Source organism: Neovison vison, chromosome 8, assembly GCF_020171115.1.
Source record: "Neovison vison isolate M4711 chromosome 8, ASM_NN_V1, whole genome shotgun sequence".
Taxonomy (NCBI): domain Eukaryota; kingdom Metazoa; phylum Chordata; class Mammalia; order Carnivora; family Mustelidae; genus Neogale; species Neogale vison.
Genome location: NC_058098.1, coordinates 120,864,439 through 120,889,325, shown reverse-complemented (window position 1 = coordinate 120,889,325; position 24,887 = coordinate 120,864,439). Strand labels below are relative to the sequence as shown.

General features: G+C 44.9%; 1 protein-coding gene across 1 annotated transcript in view; it reads right to left on the bottom strand.

Annotated features, from left to right (window-relative positions):
- Positions 1–24,887, bottom strand: part of ALK (ALK receptor tyrosine kinase) — a 680,627-nt gene that overhangs the window by 467,909 nt on the left and 187,831 nt on the right. The window contains exons 2-3 of the mRNA XM_044261833.1: positions 23,658–23,777; positions 826–990 (exon numbers count right to left, since the gene is read on the bottom strand). Coding sequence (XP_044117768.1) covers positions 826–990; positions 23,658–23,777 — 285 coding nt within the window. The remainder of the gene's footprint in view (positions 1–825; positions 991–23,657; positions 23,778–24,887) is intronic.

Sequence of the window (24,887 nt, the reverse complement as noted above, 5' to 3'; positions counted from 1 at the left end):
CACAGGCTGTTGATTCTGGATAAGTAGAGTTTCCCAGGTCCAAGGAATGTGGAGTTCTAAGATTTGCCACGGTCAGGCCTGAAGGCAGAACTAGGACTTGATGCCTCCATTTCTATGTCTAAAACCTCAGCAAATACTTCACAAGTACCCACAATCCAGTACTACCTCCTCCAGTCCCTAATAGTTCAGAAAATGATGCTCATCAATAGCTCAGGACTACTGAAAACACCTTGCAAAGCTAGGATGCAGCCTGAATATTCATTTAATGGTTTTGAAACTAACATTTAACCCACTTATACCATACCTTCCAAATTAGAGAGGCCATATTTAGCAAGTAAAAACACTGGACCCTCAATTACATTTGAATTTTTAAATATAATTAACTTTTAAAGTGTAAAAGTCTCCAACGATTGCATGAGATATACTAAGAAACCATTGATCATTCACCAGAAACTCAAACTCAACTGGGTGCCCTGTATTTTACATGGCAACTCTATTCCCCATGGACAAACAGAACAACCCTTCCTCCTACATCTGTGTGAAAGAGAGCTATAAAATCCCATTCCCTTCTCTTGATGAAAGAGTAAAGGGTCGCCTTGATCTTTGCATTGGAAGGCAGAGGCACCATGACTAACATAACACAATAAAATATATATAAATAAGTAATACATAATAAAATGTATCATATTAAAACATTTAAAAAGCAGGTTTCAAAGGGAACAGGTGAAAACAGAGCCAAGGAAACCTCAAACCTACCAACAGGAATGGACATTCCAGCCCTGTCCTGTCCTGGCCGGGACACTCCGGGGCAGCCTGTACCCTTACCTCGGGGCATCTCCTTGGAGTGCTCGGTGTCGGGCCCGTCCAACAGGTCCATCTGGGAGGCCTCCTCAGAGGGGACGCGGCGCCAGGACCAGCTCTGGTTGCCAAGGTCGTGAAGGGGTGGGGAGTACTCCAGCTCACAGGGAAAATCGAAGCTGCACTCCAGACCTGCAAGGACAGCCAGCAGTCAGGGGGGGAACTATGTCCCCAGGGAGACCTTCTAGCCCCAACCCTCCACTCCAGGAAGGCGGCCTTCATCTCATCCACAGCCCTCACTCTATCCCGGGGCAGCCGGCGGTCAGGTTCACAGCTGGCTTGGCTCCGTAAGGCTAGAAAGGGGACCGAGAGAGAGAGAGAGAGAGAGAGAGAGAGAGAGTGGGAGAGGGGGAGAGAGAGAGAAAGGAGTTCCTTGTATAATTCAGGTTAATGGAGGTACCTTCAGAGAAGGCAGATGAAAGAGGTAACAGGTGGGACCTGGAGAAGCTCTGCATCCTCTAAGGTCGCCTGGTGACATGAGAGGGCCTGAGGCCACACGGCCAGATGCTGGCTTTGCAACCGGAGAGGTCTGCCTCTAAGTCTGGGCTGACTCCAGGCAAGAAAAATCAGCCTGTGCAGCCTCCAACTTCCTCACCTGCACACTGCGGATGGTAACACCTACCTCGAGAGACTGCTGTGTGAGCTAGGAGGATAATCCGCTGTCCCTGCACGCAAGCCCGCCTACAGTGGATACTCAGGAGAGATTCTAGCAGGTTCCACTCTACCTGAGAGGAAGGCCAAAGGGAACTCAGGTCTTACTCACAGCCCAGGTGCCAGCCATCCATCTGCCCTTTGGCCCCCTCTGCACAAGAAGGCCAAGGCTAGGACAGTCAAGATGGGCTCATTCTCCCTTGTTTGGGGGGGGGGGCAGTTGGGCAAGGTCCACAGGTAAGGAGAAAGAGAGGGAGGACGCAGGATGACACCATGCCCTGGGACTTTTTATGACCTTTGACTTGGGCTTCTTGTGTCCAAACCTTTCCATGTTTGCCAAACTTTTGAGATCCGCTCACCTCCTTCTTCCCTTCCTCAGTGGGCATTACCTAACGTGGCTGAAGTGCTCTGTGCCCCGTAGGCACCCAGAGCGCCCTGAGAGCAACGGAAATGTGTGCCAAAGTGCGAATTATTCATCAACCTTTTACTTCACGGCCTCGCCTAAGCCACAGGGGTGGGGAGGAAAGGGAGAAGGTCATAGGGAGGAGAGACCACCGGACTAGCAGATGGGACTGTGGCTGGTGTCCAGGCTCCGACAGTCTCTTCTCACGTGTGGCACTTGGTGTCCTCAGCTGCGAAACAGGGGTTTAGACCAGGTGACCGGCAAAATACATCTCCAGCTCTGCCATCAGTGCGCTGGTTCCCTTGAACAAGACACTGAACCTCTCTGGGCCTCAAGTTCCTCGACTGCAAATTGAGACCCAGACTAGGAGTTTTCTAAAGCTCCTTCCTGATTTGACTTTTTAATGATTCCTAAGTCCTTGTTCTCAGAAGGGTTACAGCGAATCTGAGAAATCAGTCTATGGGGTGGTGCTAATGGGTGCTAGTTCCCAATTACCATTCTGCATTTTAATGGTTGCTTCTGGGGCCACTGCTGTCTTGACCTCCAAGATGAGCCTGCTGTTGACAATTTCCCAACACAGAGGAGAAATGGGGTCAGTCGTACCTGGATGGTCCCTTAGGCACACACAGGCAGCTAAGTGCTGCCCCAGAGTGGGAGTAAACAAATTCCCTTTGACACGAGCCAAACTAAGTTTGGGGACAGGGGTACATCCTTCAGTTATGTTTCTATTAAACATCTTTCTGCTTCTCAGCCTGTAGAGATTTATCTACAAGCTGCTCTCCACGAGCCGCCATCTTTCTTGTGCTAAGGTTAATACTACTCGCCCTTTCACAACGCAGACAATTCACCTTCACAATGGCAAGCTGAAATGGGCAGCGCCAGCCTTGTCTGACTTGACATGCCATGTACCGCCTACATATTTTATCAGCTTTGAAGACCTCCTAACTTCCTCTGGGGACTGAGCTGCTGCTAAGTCTGTGAGGTGGTGTCCACGAATAGCATGCTGCCTTTCTCTTCAAGACTTACTTGCCAGCCAGCCACCTGGTTTTGACGGCAAAATGCAAGGAGAAAACTGACCCGACATTTTGTACTTTGTAGCACAACAGTGATCCTCGTAATGAAAAATGTAGCTGCTAACCTTGGCAGCTCTTCTGAAGAGGGTCAGAAGAAGCCATCCATATTAGCTAATGATCAAGTCAAAAGACGGGAGAGAAAGGTGTTGGCTGTCCCCAACTCACACCGACAATTAGTGGCGACTTTCCCAAAGCTTCCTCCTCTGTGCCCCATCCTCTATCTTGATTTTTCTCCTCCAATTAAAGTCATCTTATCTCTATTTGGGACAGAGGTGTGGCATGCAAGGTCAGACACTGTCTGGGGCATATTAGAACAGACCACAGAATCCCAGCATCAAGCATCATCCATCCTGGGATCTTTGACTCTGAACAGTTGGAGAACTGGCTGTTGTTTGGACCAAACCCTGCCTAGTGACACAAGCTAGGCACATGTTCCAATTATCAAACTGGTTCATTTTGAAATTCTGGCTCCGAGGCAGTCTTCCTTGAGCTGTCAAAGCCACACTCTTTGGCTTTAAATAGAAAGGGGGTTAACTTTACTGTTCATTGTGGGTCAGACTGAATTGGGCTTTCCTACATTCCAATTTAATTCCTCCTAAACTATCAAGACAGGTTTCTTTCTTCTGCACTAGCCCCACTGCCTTTCAAGCAAGAAGACCTAGGACTCATCACCTCTGAAAACACTGGGTTAAGGAACATGTTTCTGGGGTCTCTTCTGAGGTTGGAGACCTAAGATGATTCTTGCATCTTCTTCCTTAACCCTCCTCTGACCCAGTCCTTAAAGGTTAGGGATGGCTGAGTCTGTTTTCTAGACAGGACTGGGATCCAGGGTGTCAGGGAAGGATTCAGCCTTAAACAATGCAGTCCATACCCAAGGGAAAGAGTGTGGATTACATTCACTGAGTCCTAGCTCTCTGCCAGAGACTGCGAGGTGTTCTTATGTCACTACATTGAAGCCACAGAAGAACAAGGAAATGTAGATGATGTCCTCTCCCTACAGATGAGGAAATAGAGGCTCAGAAAGTTCGCCCACAGATCAAAGGATCAGCCTCAGGCAGAACCAGAATGTGACCCAAGGCTGGATAATGATGAAGATCCAGGCATTTTTTCATCACAACTCCACAGTTTCAAAATCTCAATCCAGAGCCAACCGAGTAAATTAAATAATATATGAGATACCTGTGAAATGTTTTATTTTGGTTATGATTAGACCCAAAGTCTATAGTCTCTTTATATCTGCAATGGCTCATCCTCTACCCTAAGAGAAGAGATCTAAACTTCCTGTCAGGCTTATTTGGCAAAGTGACCATGACCTTCAAAAAAAAAAAAAAAATCCAGAGATCTCAACCTTACTTTACCTATTAGGACCCAGGAGAATATAACCACTGAAAAACAGCAATGAGAAAAGGACATACTTTCCAGAACCTGCTGATCACATAGTTGAATGAGCAATGAAAAACAACGAGAAAAACAATAATGAGAAAAAACCATACTTCCTAGAACCTGCTGATCATTGCTACTCACTTTCTTATTATTTCACCATGAAAGAAAGATAAGATAATGGAATCTTCTGGAAACAGCTCTCCTGCTGAGAGGGGTATCAAGGGCTGTGGAGGGAAAGGTCTTGGTAGAATAGTGAGGATAGTTCTAGACTTGGGCTTGCACCATAACAGCTGAGAGACCCCAGCAGGTCTGCTCGCCACTCAATGCCTAGTTTTCTGCATTTAAAAAAAATGAAAGGGGGCGCCTGGGTGGCTCAGTGGGTTAAGCCGCTGCCTTCGGCTCAGGTCATGATCTCAGGGTCCTGGGATCGAGTCCCGCATCGGGCTCTCTGCTCGGCAGGGAGCCTGCTTCCTCCTCTCTCTCTCTGCCTGCCTCTCTGCCTACTTGTGATCTGTCTCTGTCAAATAAATAAATAAAATCTTTAAAAAAAAAATGAAAGAAATGGGGCCCATTAACTTTTTAAAGAAGATTTTATTTATTTGAAAGAGAGAGTGTGTGTGTGAGAGAGAAGCAGACCCCCTGCTGAGCAGAGAACGTCCTGTGGGGCTCAATCCCAGGATCCCAGGACCCTGAAATCATGACCTGAGACAAAAGCAGATGCTTAACTGACTGAGCCACCCAGGCGCCCCATAGAGTATATGCCTTCTATCATGCCCTCTGTCTCTGAAGGTCAGTGATTCTACAGGGCCAATACAACCAAACCTATAGACTATCAGTCCTTCTCACTCTGCCTACCTCTGAATAGGGCCTTGTTGTCACCCCTAGAAGCAGATTCCCCATGAAATGAGGCTGAAAGTGTATCACACTCAATGGGGACTCAGTTTACCTCAAGATCCTCAAAGAACTAAGAAGAAAAGCTCAGGTAAGACTGTTCCTGGGTGATTAAGTGTGGATGTGAATGTGTGTGTGGGTGTTCATAAATTTTTATCAGCTTGTACCTGTATTCTAAAACCTTCCAGGGTATGAGTCACATTTCAAAAACTGGAATTCATTAACAGTTAGCTTTAAGGCACTGTTCTAGTATAAAAGGCATCCATTCAGAAGAATGTTACAGAAACAGATCAGAAAACTCCATGGTGGCCCTGCCCAGAGAGATGCCCAGTTCCCTTATCCAATGCCCTTGGCTGCAGAGCAGTTGGCAATGACTGAGACTGAGGGGGGACGATTAGCCTCTAGGAATGTGTAAGACTACCTAAGCACTCATGCCAAGGCCTGTGCTAAGGAAGCCTCCCTGGCTAATCAGCAGAGATGGAGGGGGGGTCTTCCCAGGCTGAGCTGCATGAAGGACATCTCATGAAAGTTCTAGGCACCATCGACAATACCACATAAAGGTGACAGGGAGACATGATGTCCTTTGGACACTCAGATCTTCCCTTGAGTGGGGTTAGAAAATCCAACAGTCCTCCTTTGTAGACTGACCCAGACTCACCTCAGGCTCCAAAAAACTTTGATCAAGGCCTTTTGTGCCTCCTTGATCCTGACCCTGGAAACCCAGAGACCACCCACTAATTTCCTCGGTCACCTCAAGTCAATTTCAAGTGAGGGGACCAGCAGCCTCTACTTTTTTAAGACTTTCTTTACAAGGCTGGTTTCCAGAATCCTTAAGAGCCGCTGTCCTGGGTCAGGTCCACAGGAACCCCCTGGCCCACCATGAGGTTTAGAAACAAATATTGCAGAGTAAAAAGTAAAGTCATAAAAGAGAGAAGAATGCCATATTTATCAATCCTACTTTGCTTCACCCTTCATTTTTACTCTTATGAGTGTTGCAGAAATCAAGCCTGGGGTCAGATGCCTCAATACTTGGCTCTGGCAGCACTGGGTAAGTGTTCATAGAGAAGCCCTGAGAGGAGGACCCCCACGAAGGCCCATAGGAAGTATTTTCATAATTTACAATATTTACTGAGGGCTTGCTGTGTTCAGACACAGTATGTCAGTCCCCTTACACTGTTATCTTATTTGATCCTTATGAAGAAGGCAGGGTTCTTACCCTCACTTAACAGATGAAGACCCTGGGCTTAGAGCAGTGAAGTTATAGCTGAGTTAGATATGAAGAGACTGTGTGGGCTTTTGCTGACCTGCTTCCTTCCTGGGACCCTGATACTTTGATGTCAGTACCTCACAAACAGGGAACTGTTCACTAAAAAAGCAGCAGAAATAGCTGCCCTCATTCAGAGCACCAGACACCAGCAAGGTTCAAGACCTCTTGTGAGGCAGGTCAGGAACTGGACCCATGGCGAGACAAGCAGGGCCAAGCTAGAGGCAGGACAGGAGCTGGAGAATTTGAGCTACCCTTGAACGAGTCAGAACTGGGATACCCTGAGTGAGGACTGAGTCAAAGTTCATATTTCTTCTTTTTTTTTTTTTCAGTATAACAGTATTCATTATTTTTGCACCACACCCAGTGCTCCATATTTCTAAGAGCCATTCCTTAATCCCCATGGGTATGTTGACTCAGGAAGCCAAGGTTACATGTGCAATAAGGGCTGGGGCTCCGAGTTCCCATCTAGGCTTCCTAACATCTTCTAGAATATCTGCTGCTTCTTGGATAGGGCTACAGTTGAGGGAACTGAGGGTGGGATGGGAAAGGTTTCTATGGCTATCAAGGGCCCACAAGAGAGTTTACCCAACTGGATACTCAGCCATCAAATCTTCATCTGAGAACAGAATCACCAGGTTGGCTGCTAGTTTAAAATATGGCAACATGATTGTGATTTTGTCTTGGGGTTATTTTCCTGTTTGACTACCAGGATGCAGATGGCCTTGATGTTGGACCTGACATTCCTCACTTATTGAATGTTGGTGTCTTTGGTCCCACCCGGTCCTACAAGCTTCTCCAATGTATCTATGCCCATAGGTCTTATTCATTAAGTGACCTTAATATCACCAGAATTGTTTCTCAGGGACAGAGCACAAGACCTGAAATTTGACTCCAATTATACCACCTGCCAGATGTGTAGTACAGGACACTCTGTCCCTCTCTCTGAGCATCGGCCATCTCAGTGATCAGACTAACTTCCCAGCACTGCTAGAAGGACTCAATGAAGTGATGCATGTGCTTGGAATGGAGAAATTCCCAACACTCTTTAGTGGATTCAGAATTTGCACAATTTTCTGAATACAGTTGCTTGTTTACTATGAGAAATTGTATTTATGTGAGCCATTTTACCTGATGGCAGATGACCATTTGCTTGGTATTACGTTGTCCCATGTGAAGGTTGGCATGTCCATGCCTAGGTGATATTCACAGAGATAAAGTCTACTAGAACTTGAAACAACATTTGAGGTCAACTTCTTCTCCCACTGGACAGGTAAAAAAACCAACACCCAGACAAGGGAAAAGACTACCCCAGGGTCATGCAGCTGTCGGGGGAGTCCTTCCCACACAGTGTGGAGGGCACTTTTCCTGGCTATGGAGGTCTTTTCAAATGCCATCCTCTCTGGGCAGCACTGGGCTTGGGCCAGGATGAACATCAGATTTACTGAACCACCAGCCCTCAGTTCCTCAGGTTTGGCTTACTGGCACAGTTAAGCCGAGGCTAGATAGATGGCTTCAAGGATGGCATATACCAATGCCGGCAGAGTCCTGATGTGTCTGATTTGTGTATTGAACAAAGAACCACGTGAAGCATCGTGCACATGTGATAATTCTCTTACAAGTGGCTTTTAGATGTCATATAATAGAGCTTCATGTTTGAAGCTTCGGTCCATATAGAGAGCTCCAGAAACCAACATTCTCAAAACATTGGCAGTCCTTAAGAAGCGTACCCAGCTCAAGGGAACTCCCATGGATGCCACCAATCTTGAGGCACAAGGTGGAGTCATCTCCTTTTCTCAAGGACTTCTCCAGAGCTTCTCAGTCATTGACCTTTGGGTGATGAGGGACTGTTGAGACCATGTGACACAAAGAAACTGAGGTCCAGAGCTAGTACAAATGAAAGTGCAAAACTGGTAGTAAAATGTGGTTTCTGTGTGGTATTTATTATTATTATTCTCAGCTCTAACAGCAACAACAAGAAAAAACCAAAATAATTCCTTCAATAATAAGGAAAAATTCTCAAAAATTTTGACTCTTGTTTGTCTGGAATAAGTAAGCAAAAGCATACATGGCTAGGTTTCAAATATCTTCCAATGATTTGAAGGCTCAAATCGCTTCTGGTCAGTCTTTCTGGCTTCTCTCATCCTAGATGTACTCTCCTGCCAACAAGCTGCTTTTTGATGGTTGCTGGAAGCTCCCTCCTGGAGAGTAGGTCTGTGCAGAGGCCAGAAGCTATGATAAGAACAAAGGAAGGAAAGACTGGGTCCTAGGAGTGAAAGGAGAAGACCACTAGAGAATTCTTGGAAATCTCCAAACTCTGGGCTCATCAGCCTTAAGCTTTTAGGCAATTCATTTAACCACCTGAGTCTTGGTTTCCTTGTGCATGAAATGAGAGCTTTATCACGATAATGATGCTCATAAACATAATCATACCTGCAGTGATGATCAAATAAGGGAATGAGTGTAGGCGTGCTTTCTTAATTAGGAAGGACCCTACATGCATGTCTTTCCACTGTGGCCTAGCTGTGCCTCATATTTGCCACTGGGAGCCTTGGAATGAGCCGGACTGACTTCACCTTGGAGAACCCAGGGAGACACTGACTAGAACAGGCATCTTTCTATATTGCTCTGTTTGACATCAAAACCTCAGGGCGCACCATGCTGGCTGGGGAACATGCAGGCACACAGATGCTGCACAGGACCAGGCTGACCAAGGTGAAATCTTGGCTCTTTCACCTTACTTGCTCTATACCTGGGGGCAAATTATTTACTCCCTCTGTGCCTCAATTCTTGCATCTGTAAAATGGGGATCAAAGCAGAGACCACCTAAAGGGGAATGTGAGAAGGATTAAATGCAGTATGCATATCAAGCTCCCAGTATGGCAGTGACTGGCCTACATTTATTATTAAATTTAGCAGTCTGTACTCCTGCTCCTCAGGTGGACTCAGGGGTCAGCCATGGCAGAGGGGAGATGAACAGGTACATGTCCAGTACTGAAGGCAGGAAGCTTGAACTGGGTCTAACCCTGTGGAAACTCCTTACTCAATTTTTGTTTATTATTATTATTATTATTATTATTATTATTATTTTCTGATAGTCACCATACATCATTAGTTTGCCTCTTTGTTTGTCCAGTGTTTCCTTTGCTGTGCAGAACCTTTTTTATCTTGATGAAGTCTGAAAAGTTCATTTTCACTTTTGTTTCCTTTGCCTTAAGAGACATGTCTTGAAAGAAGATGCTGTGGCCAATGTCGAAGAGGTTACTGCCTATGTTCTCTAGGATTTTGACGGATTCTTGTCTCACACTGAGGTCTCTCATCCATACATCTCATACATCATTAGTTTTTGATGTAGTGTGCCCTTCTTAATACCCATCACTGGGCTAACTGATGCCCCCCTACTCCCCTCTAAAACCCTCAGTTTGTTTCCTGGAGTCCACAGTCTCTCATGGCTTGTTTTCTCCTCTGATCCTCCCCAGTTTATTTTTCCCTTCCTTCTCCTAATGGCCTCCATGCTATTCCTTATGTTCCACAAATAAGTGAACCCATATGATAATCGACTTTCTCTGATTGACTTATTTCACTCAGGATAATCCCGTCCAGTCCCATCCATGTTAATGCAAATGGTAGGTATTCATCCTTTCTGATGGCTGCGTAATATTCCATTGTGTATGTGGGCCACATCTTCTTTATCTATTCGTCTGTTGAAGGGCATCTCAGCTCTTGCCACATTGTGGCTACTGTGGACATTGCTGCTGTGAACATTGGGGTGCATGTGGCCCTTTTCACTACATATGAAACCTTGGGCTAAATACCCACGGTTGTAATTGCTGGGTCATAGGGTAGCTATATTTCTAATTTTTTTGAGGAACCTCCACACTGTTTTCCAAAGTGGCTGCACCACCTTGCGTTCCTACCAACAGCATAAGAGGGTTCCCCTTTCTCCACAGCTTCTCCACATTTGTTTTTTCTTGCCTTGTCAATTTTTGCCCTTCTAACTTGCATAAGGTGGTATTGCAGTGTGGTTTTGATTTGAATTTCCCTGATGGCCAATGATGATGAACACTTTTTCATGTGTCTATTAGACATTTGTATGTGTTCTTTGAGAGAAGTGTCTGTTCATGTCTTCTGGGCATTTTTTGACTTATCTGGTTTTTTTTGGGGGGGTGCTGAGTTTCAGAAGTTCTTTATAGATCTTGGATAATCAGCCCTTTGCAGTGTCATTTGCATATATCTTTCTTCTCTTGCTCCATGGGTTGCCTCTTTGTTTGTCCAGTGTTTCCTTTGTTGTGCAGAACCTTTTTTATCTTGATAAAGTCTGAAAAGTTCATTTTCACTTTTGTTTCCTTTGCCTTAAGAGACATGTCTTGAAAGAAGTTGCTGTGGCCAATGTCGAAGAGGTTACTGCCTATGTTCTCTAGGATTTTGACGGATTCTTGTCTCACACTGAGGTCTCTCATCCATTTAGAGTTTATCTTTGTGTATAGTGTAAGTGAATGGTCGCTTCATTCTTCTGTATATAGCTGTCTAATTTTTCCAGCATCATTTATTTAAGAGACTGTCTTTTTTCCACTGGATATTTTTTCCTGCTTTGTCAAAGATTAGTTGACCATAGAGTTGCGGGTCCATATCTGGGCTCTCCGTTCTGTTCCATTGATCTGTCTGTTTTTGTGCCAGTACCATGCTGTCTTGGTGATCACAGCTTTGTAATCTGGCTTGAAATCAGGCAATGTGATGCCCCCAGCTTTGTTTTTCTTTTTTAACTTTCCTTGGCGATTCAGGGTCTTTCTGGTTCCATACAAATTTTAGGATTTTTGTTCCAGCACTTTGAAAAATGCCATTGGTATTTTGATCGGGATGGTATTGAAAGTATAGACTGCACTGGGCAACATAGACATTTTAATGTTTTATATTTAATGTGTTTATTCTTCTGATCCAAGAGCATGGAATGTTTTTCCATCTTTTTGTGTCTTCTTCAATTTCCTTCATAAGTGTTCTGTAGTTTCTATAGTATTATTCCTTCATCTCTTTGGTTAGGTTTATTCCAAATTATCTTACAGTTTTTGGTGCTATTGTAAATGGAATCAATTCACTAATTTCTCTTTCGACAGTTACATTGTTAGTGTATAGGAAAGCAACTGATTTCTGTGCTCTGATTTTGTATCCTATCTCATTACTGAATTGCTGTATGAGTTCTAGTGATTTAGGGGTGGAATTTTGGGAGTTTTCTTTTTTTTAAAGATTTTATTTATTTATTTGAGAGCAAGAGAGAGGATGAGAGAGACAAAGCATGAGAGGGGTTGGGTCAGAGGGAGAAGAAGACTCTCTGCTGAGCAGGGAGTCTGATGCAGGATCCGATTCTGGGGCTTTAGGATCATGACTTGAGCCAAAGGCCATTGCTTAACCAACTGAGTCACTCAGGTACCCTGGGTTTTCCACATAAAGCATCATGTCATCTGCAAAGAGAGAGTTTGACTTCTTTGCTGCCAATTTGAATACATTTTATTTCTTTTTGTTGTCTGATGTCTGTTGCTGGGACTTCTAGTACTATGTTGAACAACAGTGGCGAAAGTGGGCATCCTTGCCTTTTGCCCTGATGATCTAACTTTCCTTTGGAAGTGAAGTCACACTAGACCTTAAGTAAGAAGAGCTGTATTCTAGACCCTGGCTCTGTGCTGCGACTTTAGGCAGATCATTTAAACTTCCAAGGCCTCGGTGTCCTCATCTGAAATATGAAGTGGGGGAATGAAATGATCCTCAGGTCTCTTCCATATCTACCATTTTAAGACCAATTTCCCTTTTTGGGCAGATGGCCAAAACAAGCTCTCTAACTTGGCTCCAGCAGCTGGTCAGCAGAACCCCAAGAGTCCTGACTTATAGCCCAGGCTTGGATGATGAGGGGCTCCTCCTCCCCCTTGCTGGTTTATCTCCTAAAGGGGCACTTGGCCCACCAGTTACCTTTGATATTAATCTTCCAGCTGCCACCAACATCTGGTCACTTACTTCATCATAAGACTAAGTACCAAACCTAGCCACTGCCTGCTCCCCCACCCACAACCACTACTCATTTGTCATGGGGCTCCAGAACTGAAATCATTCACTTCCTTCCCACCAGTTCGCTCCCTAGAATGCATCTGGGAACCAATCACCCAATTCAAGACATCTGTTTAGTTCACTTATAATCAAGCTTCAGCAAAGAAGGGCCAAGTCTCCTTCAATCAATCAATTATATAAACACAGCCACAAAAGAGGCTCAAAGAGGGTGTGTGTGCAAGCATGCCCGGGGTGGTGGGAGATAGGCACAGAAAGCTTGATTCTCATTTCTCTTATCTGTGGCAAAAGCAATGTTGTGGATTGAAGAAATGGGTCTCGGCTCTTCATCCCAGAACAGAAAACTAAAAATAATTAAAATCCCAGGTGTTCTGAAGTTAACCAGCCCAGCCTCCTCAGTTTACAGATGTGAAAACCAAGGCTCAGGAGGGTGATGTGACTTGGCCAAAATAGCAGAGCTGAGAAGTAAGGGGTCTGGAGAAGTAAGAGAGCTGAGACCAGAACCAAGATTGGATTTCCAGTCGAGTTCTTTGCCTGTGATTTCCATGAAGTGTTCATGTAGAACATGGAGTCTCAGACCCCACAGAACATGGTGAAAATTTTGGCAGTTTGTCCACTGCTCAGCACTGACATCCATAAAAGCAGAAGGTTGGAGGAGAGCCTGAGCAATGTGGCATCCATGATAACCAGAAAAGGCTTATGGTCATGGGGGCTCTCAACCTCAGAACATGCGAAATGATCCTCTCCACTTACTCTTCTGGTCTCTAATAGTGAGGACCTGCTGGGTGTTGGAGGTTACCAACCATGGGGTTCTTCCCTGATACCAATCTCGAAACACAGATACCAGGCTGCTGTAGCCTGGACCCTGTGCCCTCTGGGGACTCCCAGTCCTGGGAGATGAGACAGACTTCTCCCACCTAACTCTCACAGCTGGCAGACATGGTGGAGACATGGGGACGCAGAACAAGAGAGACTTTCTGCCTGGGAGGACTAGAGGCTCACAGAGGAGGCTATTTTAGGGCTGCAGCTTGAATGATGAGAAGATTTTGACATGGTATAGGTTTATACTAGCGAATGTGTTAAGAACGGATGAAGGAGTAAGGTTATTCCAGGCAGGTGGGGGAACTAGGAGTGTGGATTTTCATGTCATTGTATGAATTTTGAAGTTGGGTTACATAGCATTAAATCCCAGCACAGAGAGTATCATGGTTAAACTAAAGTGCTTTCAGGTTCCAGAGGGCAAAACTAGGGATTTAAAGAGTTTTCTGGAAAAACTTTCTAGCAAAGTAGAGCCAGGTCACCAAAATGCAGGCTACCACCGGCCTCTCACTGAAATGGGTCTCACTCCGGGGGTGCCTGGGTGGCTCAGTGGGTTAAAGCCTCTGCCTTCGGCTCAGGTCATGACCCCAGGGTCCTGGGATCAAGCTCTGCATCAGGTTCTCTGCTCAGGAGGGAGCCTGCCCCCACCCCACCCCCTGCCTGCCTCTCTGCCTACTTATGATCTCTGCCTGTCAAATAAATAAATAAAACCTTGAAAGAAAGAAAGAAAGAAAGAAAGAAAGAAAGAAAGAAAGAAAGAAAGAAAAAGAAAGAAAGAAATGGGTCTCACTGCAGTTCAGAAGGTGTTAGTGAAATGCTCTGTTTTGGCACAGAAATCTCTCCTCAGGGTCAGTCCTTACAGTGATTCGGTCGGTTAAGAATCATGACCATTTCCATTTTTCAGATAACAAACAGAACCAGGGAGTGATTTATTTATTGGCTGAAGGTAGTGAAACACACAGGCCCTGGAGCTGGAAGCGGATTCTGCATCTCAGACCCCAACTGAGCTCCTTGCCCACCGTGCTGCTCTTGGCTTTCAGACAGAGGCTGGCAGACGACTTGCCTGAATGTTAGAGATGACATTTAAATAAGCAACAAGGAGGTCACTATTCAGAAGACCTGGGTTCCCAAACCTAGTCCTATTGTGCCTGGACCCCAGATCTTGTTTTTAAGATGCTCTTCATATGATCGTGAGCTAACTAGACCAGGCTAGTTACCAGCGGGTCCTTCCACCGCAGGATGGTACCAACCCCAAACTGATGCAACACTTTGGACATCAGGAACCCGCTGGATTGATGGATACCTGAGGACTTAAAGGGATGACATGCATAAAGCCATAGATAGGAGTGACATGTGAGGAAATGTTTTGCAGCCCAAGTTCTAAGAATATATCTGAACCATCGCCCAAGCATCTGTGTGGTGGGTTAGATGTGGGCTCTTCCGTGCAGATGACCTGGGTTTGACTCTCAACTTTGCCACCAGCTCTGGGCAGATCGCTGACCTCTCTGGGCCAAGTTTCCTTATCTTAAGATGAGGGTATTTGACCACTGTGGACCCTGACAGATCACGATTTCTAACCAACCAAATTATTCTAGGCATCTACTCAAAAGGACTGGGTAAAGTTCTATTAATCTGAGGTCTCTCCTGGCATATATTTGCATATGAGGTTGCTTTGACAAAACATTTCATTTTAAAAGGATTTCCTCTCATTTTTCTCACTCTTGATCAGTCTTTTTCCTGCATATGTTTTGGACACATGTCTTTCTGGACTGCTTAGAAATGCTCCATATAAAATATCTCAGATGTCCCAAAGCTGTCAAAACAAAAATTCCTCAGCTCACTCACGTCTGCTGAATATGCTTTTTTAGATTACATAAAGAAAAAATAAGCCTGCCCAAAGTAGTTAATGTCATAGCTTTTAATTTTAAACCAAAGTATGTCCAACACAGAAACTGTTTTCCCCTTAGCCCTCTGTCTTTTTCTGAAACCAACTGCCATGACTTTAGGAATAAGAGGGCTGGTGAGAACATCCCTACCCTTTACTAAAACAGAGATCCTCAGGGGCTCTGGGCTGGGAACTGAGAGACCCGAGTAAACTCCTAGTTTGCCCCTGGATTGTTTGGCAAATGCTGCAATTTCATCTAGTATGTATTTATCAAGAAATCAACTGAGTACAAAACACTGGCTTAATCACTAGAAATGCAAAAGGGAACAAAATGTGGATTCCTTGACCTCTAAGAGCTTACAGTCTCAGAACCATGATGATTCTGGGCCACAAATAACTAAGATAAGTCACACTAATAAATGTGACATCAGAAATACAAAGTACTATGGAAAGACACCACACAACTTTCCTTGGTGAGAAAATGGGAACAGAGTGAGGTCTGCAACCTTGCAGGCTGTTCCGGTCTGGGGGTAATGTGGTCACCAGCTGCTGGGAGGGAATGCTTCCTATATGGTCTCCAAAAAGAAGCCCTATCAATCTAATAGACATACCATGTCTTTGCTAAAACTGAAAAGTCTTATTTCCCAACCAAATATTCCTGTTAGTTTTGATGGATCATCAGACCCAGGGATATTGCCCACATATACAAAACAATCACGCAACAAGCATTTAAGAAGAACCTTTCAGATTGGGACTATCTTAGACCTGTGATAAAAGCAAACCAGAGCAGAATCTCTATCAGGAGCAGAGGCAAAGAGCTTGGCAAACTGTAGACACCGACTGGATGAGCACATGGGTGATAGATAAAAATAGATCGATAGATACATACATGCATATAGGGATAATAGATGAAGGTGACTTACCTTCTTTTTTTATATTTTTCTACAAATTCTATTTTATTTTATTTTAATTCAATTAATTAACATATTATTAGTTTCAGAGGTGGAGGTCAGTGACACATCAGTTATAGATAACACCCAGTGCTCATGATACCACGTGCCCTCCTTGAGGCCCATCCCCCAGTTATCCTATCCCCCACCCAATTCTCCTCCAGCAACCCTCAGTTTGTTTCCTATGGTTACAAGTCTCTTATGGTTTGTCTCCTTCTTACTTATCTCTGGTTGGGCAAATTAGATTCATCCATGATTGCTCTATCAACTGACCTAGTTTACCTAGTTATCAGTTACCTAGTTAACTGACCTTAGTTTCACTGATCTAGTTTAAAAGGGATGAAATACAACCTAGGAAATTTACTGGGTTGAAAAGAAACATCAGGGAAGCTCCAGGTTTTGTGATGATGGACATAATCTAATGGAGTTTCTTAGAGAATTTGGAATGTTCAAGAAATAACCATTTCCTGGACAAGTCAGAATCTTCTCAGATACTGAGAGGGGGATTATACCAATCCAATGTTATAAAAAGCATTCCATCAATTTTTCCTTCAGAAAAAAAATCCAAGGAGGAGGACATTTCAGTATAGTCTGGACATCGGTGAAAGCCCCGATGTGGAGGCAGGGACCAAGCTGGGCCTTACAGGCTAGAGCTGGTAGGCTCCAGGGAGACAGGTTCAAGGGAAGCAAAAACAAAGCAGCTGGGAACAGAATGGAATGAGAAAGCAAGAAAGAGGGGAGAGGAAGAATGGAAAACATAAGGAGTATTTACGTAAGGGTAAGAAAAGGCTCTTAAAGTCCTTGTTCCGCTTTATGGCTCAGTGGCTTCAACACTATTGATGATTTCTGTATCTAAAATTCTTCCCCACCTTGGCTTCTGAGACGATCCCATCTTCTGGTTCTCCTCCTATATTTCCTATTTTTCCATTTCTGCGTGTCATGCTTCTCGTCCTCTTACATGAAATATCCAGAACGTTTATCCTCCAACCACCAGCCTCAACCACAACTTCTATGCTAATGACTCTCCATCTCACCTCTGTCCTAGACTTCTGCCTAATCCAAGACCCAGACTTCCGACTCTCTACCTGTCACCTTCGCCTGGATGTCCTGACAGCATTTATGTATAACTTGGTCGGCAGAGCTCTCCCCATCTTCTCCCCTCTAGATGTCTTGGTCACCATCTCTCCTTGCCAACTGTTTCTCCTCCCCTCATTTCAGTTAACACGACATTCATCTACTCAGCCACTGAAGCTGGACTCTCCTGGATGGACAACCAAGCCATGCTCACCCCGTAGCCAGAATCTCTCCCAGAGTCCCATCCTGCCATTCCTTCTCCAACCTATGCTTCACATGCAGGATCATGTCTAAATCCTGAGATCATCCGGAAGTAACTGTTTCCTGGGCTCATCCCTGCTGCTTCCTTGCAGGTCCTCCCCGTCCTGTGTCACTGACATTGACCTGGTCCTAAACATGCCTTTGCACATTCTTTCCCTCTGCCTTCTCATTGGTTTCGGGGTCCGAGGCCCAACTGAGCTGTCCCCATCTTCAAAACACCTACTTCCGAAGTCCCCCACAGAACTGGCCCTGCTTCTTTATTTCCAGGGAGCTTTGAACATGCCTTTGTTTCTGCACCTGTCATACAGAAGGCATGTCTGCCTCTTCCTTGAGAGTTCTTAAGGGGAGTGATTGTGCCCTATTTATCACAGCAATGCCTAGAGCAAAACCAGTCATATGGCTGGTATTCCAAGAATGTGTATATCCATTCACCCATTCTCTGTGGTGTCAGAGACACACTAAGGGGGAAATGATGCAGGCAGGTAGGGATACTGAAGCAATTCAGTGGGGAATCACCTGCATCAGAGAACCACCTGCCCAGGTAGGATTGCTGAGACCATATAAGCAGGAGAAAGAATACGGAAACAGGAGACCAGAAAGGCATGAGTGATCCTTTCCACATTCATCTATCTGTCTCTATCTCTGTGTGTCTCTGTTTCCATTCCCTCATCTGTCTCCTCTTGTCAATGTTTTTCCCCCATGTTTGTGACAATTGTTTTATGTATTTATTTATTTATTTGGGTTTTTTGTTTGTTTGTTTGTTTAGAGAGACAGAGAGAATGCGGAGATAAGGGGCAGAAAGAGAGAAAGAGAAAATCTTAAGTGGGCTCTATGCTGGGCTTCATGATGAGCTCTGCACAGGGCTTGATCTGATGAACAAGAGATTATGACCCGAGCCAAAATCAAGAGTTGGACGCTTACGGGACTGAGCCACCCTGAAGTCCCTGTGACAGTTGTTTTAAATGGTTCTCTTTTGACTTGCTTTTCTTGCCTTTGCGTCAGTTGGTGAATCACTCTTGTATCTTTTAATCTGCCTGTTTCCTTTGGGCTTCTCTTTATTCAATCTGCCACTAATGGAGAAATGGCTGGTATTGCTGAGTGGGCCTATGTGTCTTCAATTTAAAGATAAGGGATATGATCACGTGTAGCAATTTAAACAAATCTTTTATGGAAACACCTAAGCCATCTGCTTTTTATGTAATTTTCATGGGTTGGGTTCATTGGCCCTTAGCAGGTCAGCAGTACTCAGGGTGGATGGCGTACCCTGTTCTTGGTGGCATGTGACCACCAGCATTGCTGGTACCCCTTAGGACTCAGTCTTTTTGGGGAAGGCAACCACAGGCCTTGTGCTCACCGTGTTGTAGATTAAAATATGAGAGTATGGACTAGGAAAGAACTCGACTTCCCAGTTCAGCGGAGCAGGGTGGAAAGAGAATACAAAGAGGCCTGGCCTGTCAGGGCAGGGGAATTGTTAGGAAAGCTTTCAACCATGATAGTGGTCCACGAGGGAACTGGGAGCTGCTTTTCACTGACACCAGGCCCTTGAGGGCAGAACAGCTGATCACGTCCAGCCACATTAAATATGTAATTTCAGAAATGTGATCAAACTGACTTCTTGCCAGAGCTATGAAGCAAATCCCATAAGAGGCTTGTGGACCTTTTTGTTTTCCATTTTTGATTCTGTGGTAGGTTGATTTTTTTTTTCTTTCCTTGAGAGAGAGATTATGTTTAATTTACCCAATGTTTTCAATCAAAGAAATTGATACATTAACAGCACCGGTGATGGTGGCAGTGGCAGCAGGGAAAGTAATTAAAAAGTCTAATTTTTCTTTCTTTCCAATAGCACCAGTCCTTAAATTGAATGGGTCTCCGTGGGCTTGGAAGCAGACGAAATTTTAATAGGACTTTTATTTAAAGTCCAACAATGGCTTTTTTGTGCCCTAACGTTGGGTGTTAGGAGGACTCTTTCTTTGCCAGGAGTCCATGTAGACACTGCAGGGCTGGAGGGACGAAGGACTGTATGACTTTATTAGGGCTGTCATAACAAAGTCCTGCAAATGGGGTGGCTTGAAATAATAGTCATTTATTCTCTCACAGTTCTGGAGGCCAGGAGCCCCAAATCAAGGCATTGTCAGAGCTATGCTCTTTGACAGCATTAAGAGGGATCTGTCCCATGCTTTTCTCCCAGCTCTTGGTGGTTTCTGGCAATCCTTGGCAAACCTTGGCAGTCCTTGGCTTGTAGATATGTGACTCTAATATCTTCCTCCATCATTACATGGTGTTTATCCTATGTATGTATCTATGTCTTGTTTTCTCTTCTAGTAAGGACCTAGTTACATTAGCTTAAGCCCTCCTCTAATGAAGTGTGGGTCCGATTATATCTACAAAAATCCTATTTCCAAATAAGGTCACATTCACAGGTACTAGGGGACTTCAATTTATTTTTTGGGGGGGACACCATTCACCTTTTAACAGGAACCACAGTCTAGACTGCCTACAGTACCCACATTTGGGAAGAGATGAATTAGCTGGCCTACCCGGGAGAGCCTCAATTTGGGGGTATCAAGTCTCATTCTATAGCTGCCTAGATCTTGGGTATCAGACTGGACATTCAGTCTGAACACCAGGTCATCCAGGAAATGAGAGCTGTCTCCATGGAGGTAAGACTTCACCTTTGAATTCATTTTGTGTTGTAGTAGAAAGAGCACTCTGAGTTGGAGTCAGACAATCTGGGTCAGTCTTGTCTAACTGCTGTTCTGTTCCATCATAGGAGCTTGTTAATAAACTCCTTCGGCCCTCAATTTACATTACAGACATGTGATATAAATAATTTCATAACAAGCTTAAGTGAGAAAGAGGTGTGAAAGAGCTTTGCCAAGTATCAATGTTTTTGTTTTTCAGTAAGTAAGAACTCTCTTCCTCCTGCTCACCTGAGGCAGAACCCTTGGATGTATTTCGTTTCATATGTTGGTCTGATTCTTCCCACACCTGGAGTGGGCAAACATGAGTTCAGTGGGTGGGACACCATCTGCTTCTGTACCTCTAGAACCAAATGTGGTCACAGCCTTCAGTGGCCTCAATCTCTTAGCCCCTGGAGCCACCGGAATGAACAGATTTTTATCTGGGTGGGTAGTGAGAGCCCAGTGCTCTAGCCAAGCTTATAAATAAGTCTTAAGGCATCAGAGCTGATGATAAAAGGAACAAAAAAAGGTATTTCTTTAGATCCCCCCACCTCCTTCAAAGCCTTGGGGCAGGACTGTGTGTCTCTTCGCTCGTCAATGATGAAATTAGCGGGCTGCCGTCCTTCAAGACAAGAAGCGAGAAAGCGCTGGAATCTGATACCAAATGCCACTGAAGAGAATATATTTTACACAACATAAAAGGCCCCAACATAAATTAGAAGAAATATGGGAAGACTTCAAAAAGGTAGGTCAAACTTTTTCCTCAAGCAGATAATTACAGGCTGGGGGTGAGTAAATCTTGTTAGCCTCTCACCACCTCGTCCCTTCTCATAAAACACTGGTGAAAAGAAAGCTACGCTCATTTCCGGACTGGTCAGCCTGCCTGAGAGGGCCAGCCAGCCGCTGTCCATCATGACACCTGTGGGCAGGCTGTTGCCCCCTGTCTCGTTGCCCCCTTGTGAGTCCCCCCACTTCCAGAAAACGCCTCCCACCTCCTCCCCAGAACGCAGGCGCCAGGCTCCACGACTCAAACACCCACGTCAACTTGCTGAGACTTGGTTACTTCTCACAGTCTGAAGAACTATCCCTTCAGGCAGCAATTTTCCAGTCAAATTTCTCTGCCCAAGTTTGAGGCCTTAAAATTAATGAAGTTGTTAACATTTCTTAAAATGTCTTTCACGGCAGTTGAAAGGTGTGGATTTATCACCAGGGAGCCTGCTGGCCTCTCTGGTTCATAGACACATGTGGGCTGAGCCCCCACAAATACCCTTAAGGGGACAGGAGTCTTGGCCTTCAGTGTGCTCTGTGCCCCCAGAGGCACTGGCTGTGGCGGGGGCTTGGCTGGCTGCCTACGGAGTTATTTCTCTGGCCTCTGAGTCCTGAGAGAACAGGAGTGAGTCTTACCTCTATGTATGTATTTGTATCCCCTCTGCTCTCCAGCACTGGACCAGGCACACAGAGGTGATGGGGGAGGCAGGCAGGTCTCCACTGAATTAAATATAGTAAGATAAAAGGCTCTGAAGTCCCTTATCCTCAATCAAGGAGTCACCAAGGCAAAATCAGTTCTTCCGACCCTGTGACTCAACGGCAATGATGGTACTGTCTTTGGAATCTTTATCCAGCATTTGGGCAATGTGTGGCCAATGGTCTGGGTCCTCTCCTCAGCCTAGAAGGCAATTCGTGAGGATTCTAGGCCACAAGGAGAATTTGAAAAGGATGCTGGGAATACCCCTGATCTCCACTTTTGCCCCAAGGCAGCATACTATGCTGCCTCATTTTACAGGCAAGAAGGGTGAGGCCCAGCAAGAGCAAGTAGGCATAGCAGGGCCAAGCCCCAGGAGACAGCCGCTTAACAAACTCCCGTGGCTTTCTCCTTTCGACCTTCAACCTCCTTCTGGATGTTCCACGGAGGAGGGATGCAATGCTCTCTGTGTCACGCAAGAGGGAGGTAGACCAGCCTTTTCTTGGACATTCTGCATTTTATAGAAGTTGTCATCCTGTGGAGATACTGAATGACTTTGAGAGCGAATTCAAAATGTTATCCAAAGACTGGTTGTATCACAAATCTGGTTACAAAGCAATAACGATACAAAGCCCCAGATTTCAATTATTTATAGACACTTGCCCTTATCACAAAATGACACTCAATGTCTGGCTTAAATAAAATCAAGAAGTAATTCTTATCTGGGATCTTCTGACAACTACTGATCTTCCTCTCCCACTAGGGAGGCTTAGAAGCAGCAGGAAACATCCCAGTAGAGTATAATCCTCTACCGCCCTAGGGCTTTGGATGCATTTTTTTTTTAAGTTTGAAATGAAAGGTACAGTTAATATGAACCAGGACCGGCTACATTTATGCATGAGGGATCGCGGTGAGTGGGAAGATTTCTGTTAGGTTCATTTTTAAAAGCTTGGGTCCATTGGCAGAGACTGAGTGTCAGGAATAGGTAAATATGCCCAGAAGGGAATCTAGAACTTAGTGCTCTACCAGGTTCATAAATACTTCATTGAATCAGACCTCATGAGTACGTCCTATCCCTGGAAGCCTTTTGTATTCGTTCATCATGCACAAGTCTTTATGAGTGTCTTCTATGTAATACGATAAAGTGGGGAAACAAACACATCTTAGTGCCTACCCTCATGGATTCACTCTAGTGACGTTCAAGAGAAAAGAAATGTCCACCTGAAAATACAACAACTCTTTTCCAAACCTGCTCTTTCCTCTGCAGAGGCCCAGCTTCTAGAAGCTGTTAGAATGTTAGGCGTTAGCACAGAGAACGAGGAAATCCTACACCATATAAATATGGCCTCCTAATGGCTCCTAGACCAGGACATAGCAGGTTGAGTAGGTGGCCTCCTGGGAGAAAATCTGAATGGAAGGGAAGAATTCTGGTTTTGTAGTTAGAGAATCCAGTCTGTGCCATCTTATTAAGCTCAGTTTCTACATCTGTGAAAATGGAATGAGACCTGGCCTCCTTACTTCCGAGGTGATGGCAGAAGCACATGAGCTGAGCTAATCTCTAGGAACATGTCCAAGTATCTTTAAAGAGTTACCCAAACGTAAAGGAGTCACTTGAGGGGCCCTGGAAGTCTGGTGACCTTCAGAACAACAAAAACATGCATGAGTCAGAACCCTGTATCGAGAAACCATAGTCAAAACACCGGTAAGTATGGCATCTCATGATTGGTCAGGGGTGTCAGGAACACTATACACCATAAAGGCTGGAGGTTGGGATATAGTAGCAATAGAACTGTCAGCTTCCTCTATGATAAAGAAAGCCACTGTGGGTCTGGAAAGGCCAGGCTTGGCTGGAATGTGCACCAGTGGGAGATGGAGGACACTAAAACTCACAGTTCCCTTAATTATGAGCTGGTGATTATACATCACCAAGAGCTATGAAAGATACACTTACCATATCGACTGCGATGAGACAGGAAAGGGAAAGAGTCTTTCATTATCCATGTCAGATTCCATGCAAAAGGATCAGGAGGAGGAGAAGACAGGCTTGATGGTGACTCCAAGGAGCTGTGACCTGGACATGAAAACAGAGAGAACAATGACCCTTGTGCTTGAAGTGTGTCTTCTGTCACTCACGTGGCTTCTACGAGAAAGTGTGTAAGGACTTTCACATCATCCACTGGAAAATCGGGCGGGAGGGGCGGTGGCGGGAGAAAGACTGTGCCCCTAGTAGACGGAATTGACCTCAGCACCTCAGTACACATTTTCTACCAAGGCAGCCAAATCTAAGAAGTCTGAATCTTGTGACCAACACCCTGACAAACATCTCTGGGAGATGAACTAGAAGCCGGGCTACTTAATGGCTTGGTCTAATGGCTCTTTTCAAAGTCTATTCTTCCTATAAGAATTTGTACAACTTCATAGAGAACTCCATTCATCTTGTCCAGATAATGCCTCCACTCTATTTTATGTTCAGAATCGTTACTTCATCTAATGCTGTTTGCTTGGGTTATTATTGCCTTATCAACGAGAGGGTTGAAATTACACTCAGAAGTTATGAGATTTTGACAATTATGTTATATTCAGGGACAAAAAAAGCTAGGTGTTGAGTTTTTCCCCAGCCAACAGTCCAAGCAGCCACAAAGGATTAGCGGTCTGATTTGCATGAGAGAGAGAAGGGTTGAGAGAAAAGGAGCAAAAGCAGCATCATTCCTTTGCTTAACAGTACCTCAAGTGGGTTTTGTGTGGCGTAAAGTAATATATACCTACAAATCAAATGAACACAGGTTACATGCTCTTATGCAGCTCTTCCCAGGAAATCCCCAGCTCACTCCCTATTTGTTAATGTTCATGGCAGGCAAAGCTTCTCCCACTGGAGAAGAGCGAGCTTTTCTGCTAAAGTTGAAAATCGGCCCTGTTTTATAGACAGATGTGCAGCAAGAGTGAGTGTAGGGGAAAGGGAAGGAAGGGGACTATCTATTCCTCTATAGCTTCCATGGGCCTGGCCCTCTTGCTGGGCTTTTAATCTGCGTAATCCCACATGAGATTCACATTGGCTGAGACAAGCATTATCACCCCATTGTACAGATGCAACAACTGAGGCTCAGCAGAGCAAATGATGGAATCAGGAGCTGAATCCCAGTCTGCTTAGTATCAAAAGGCCATGTTCCACTGTGGGCGGGCT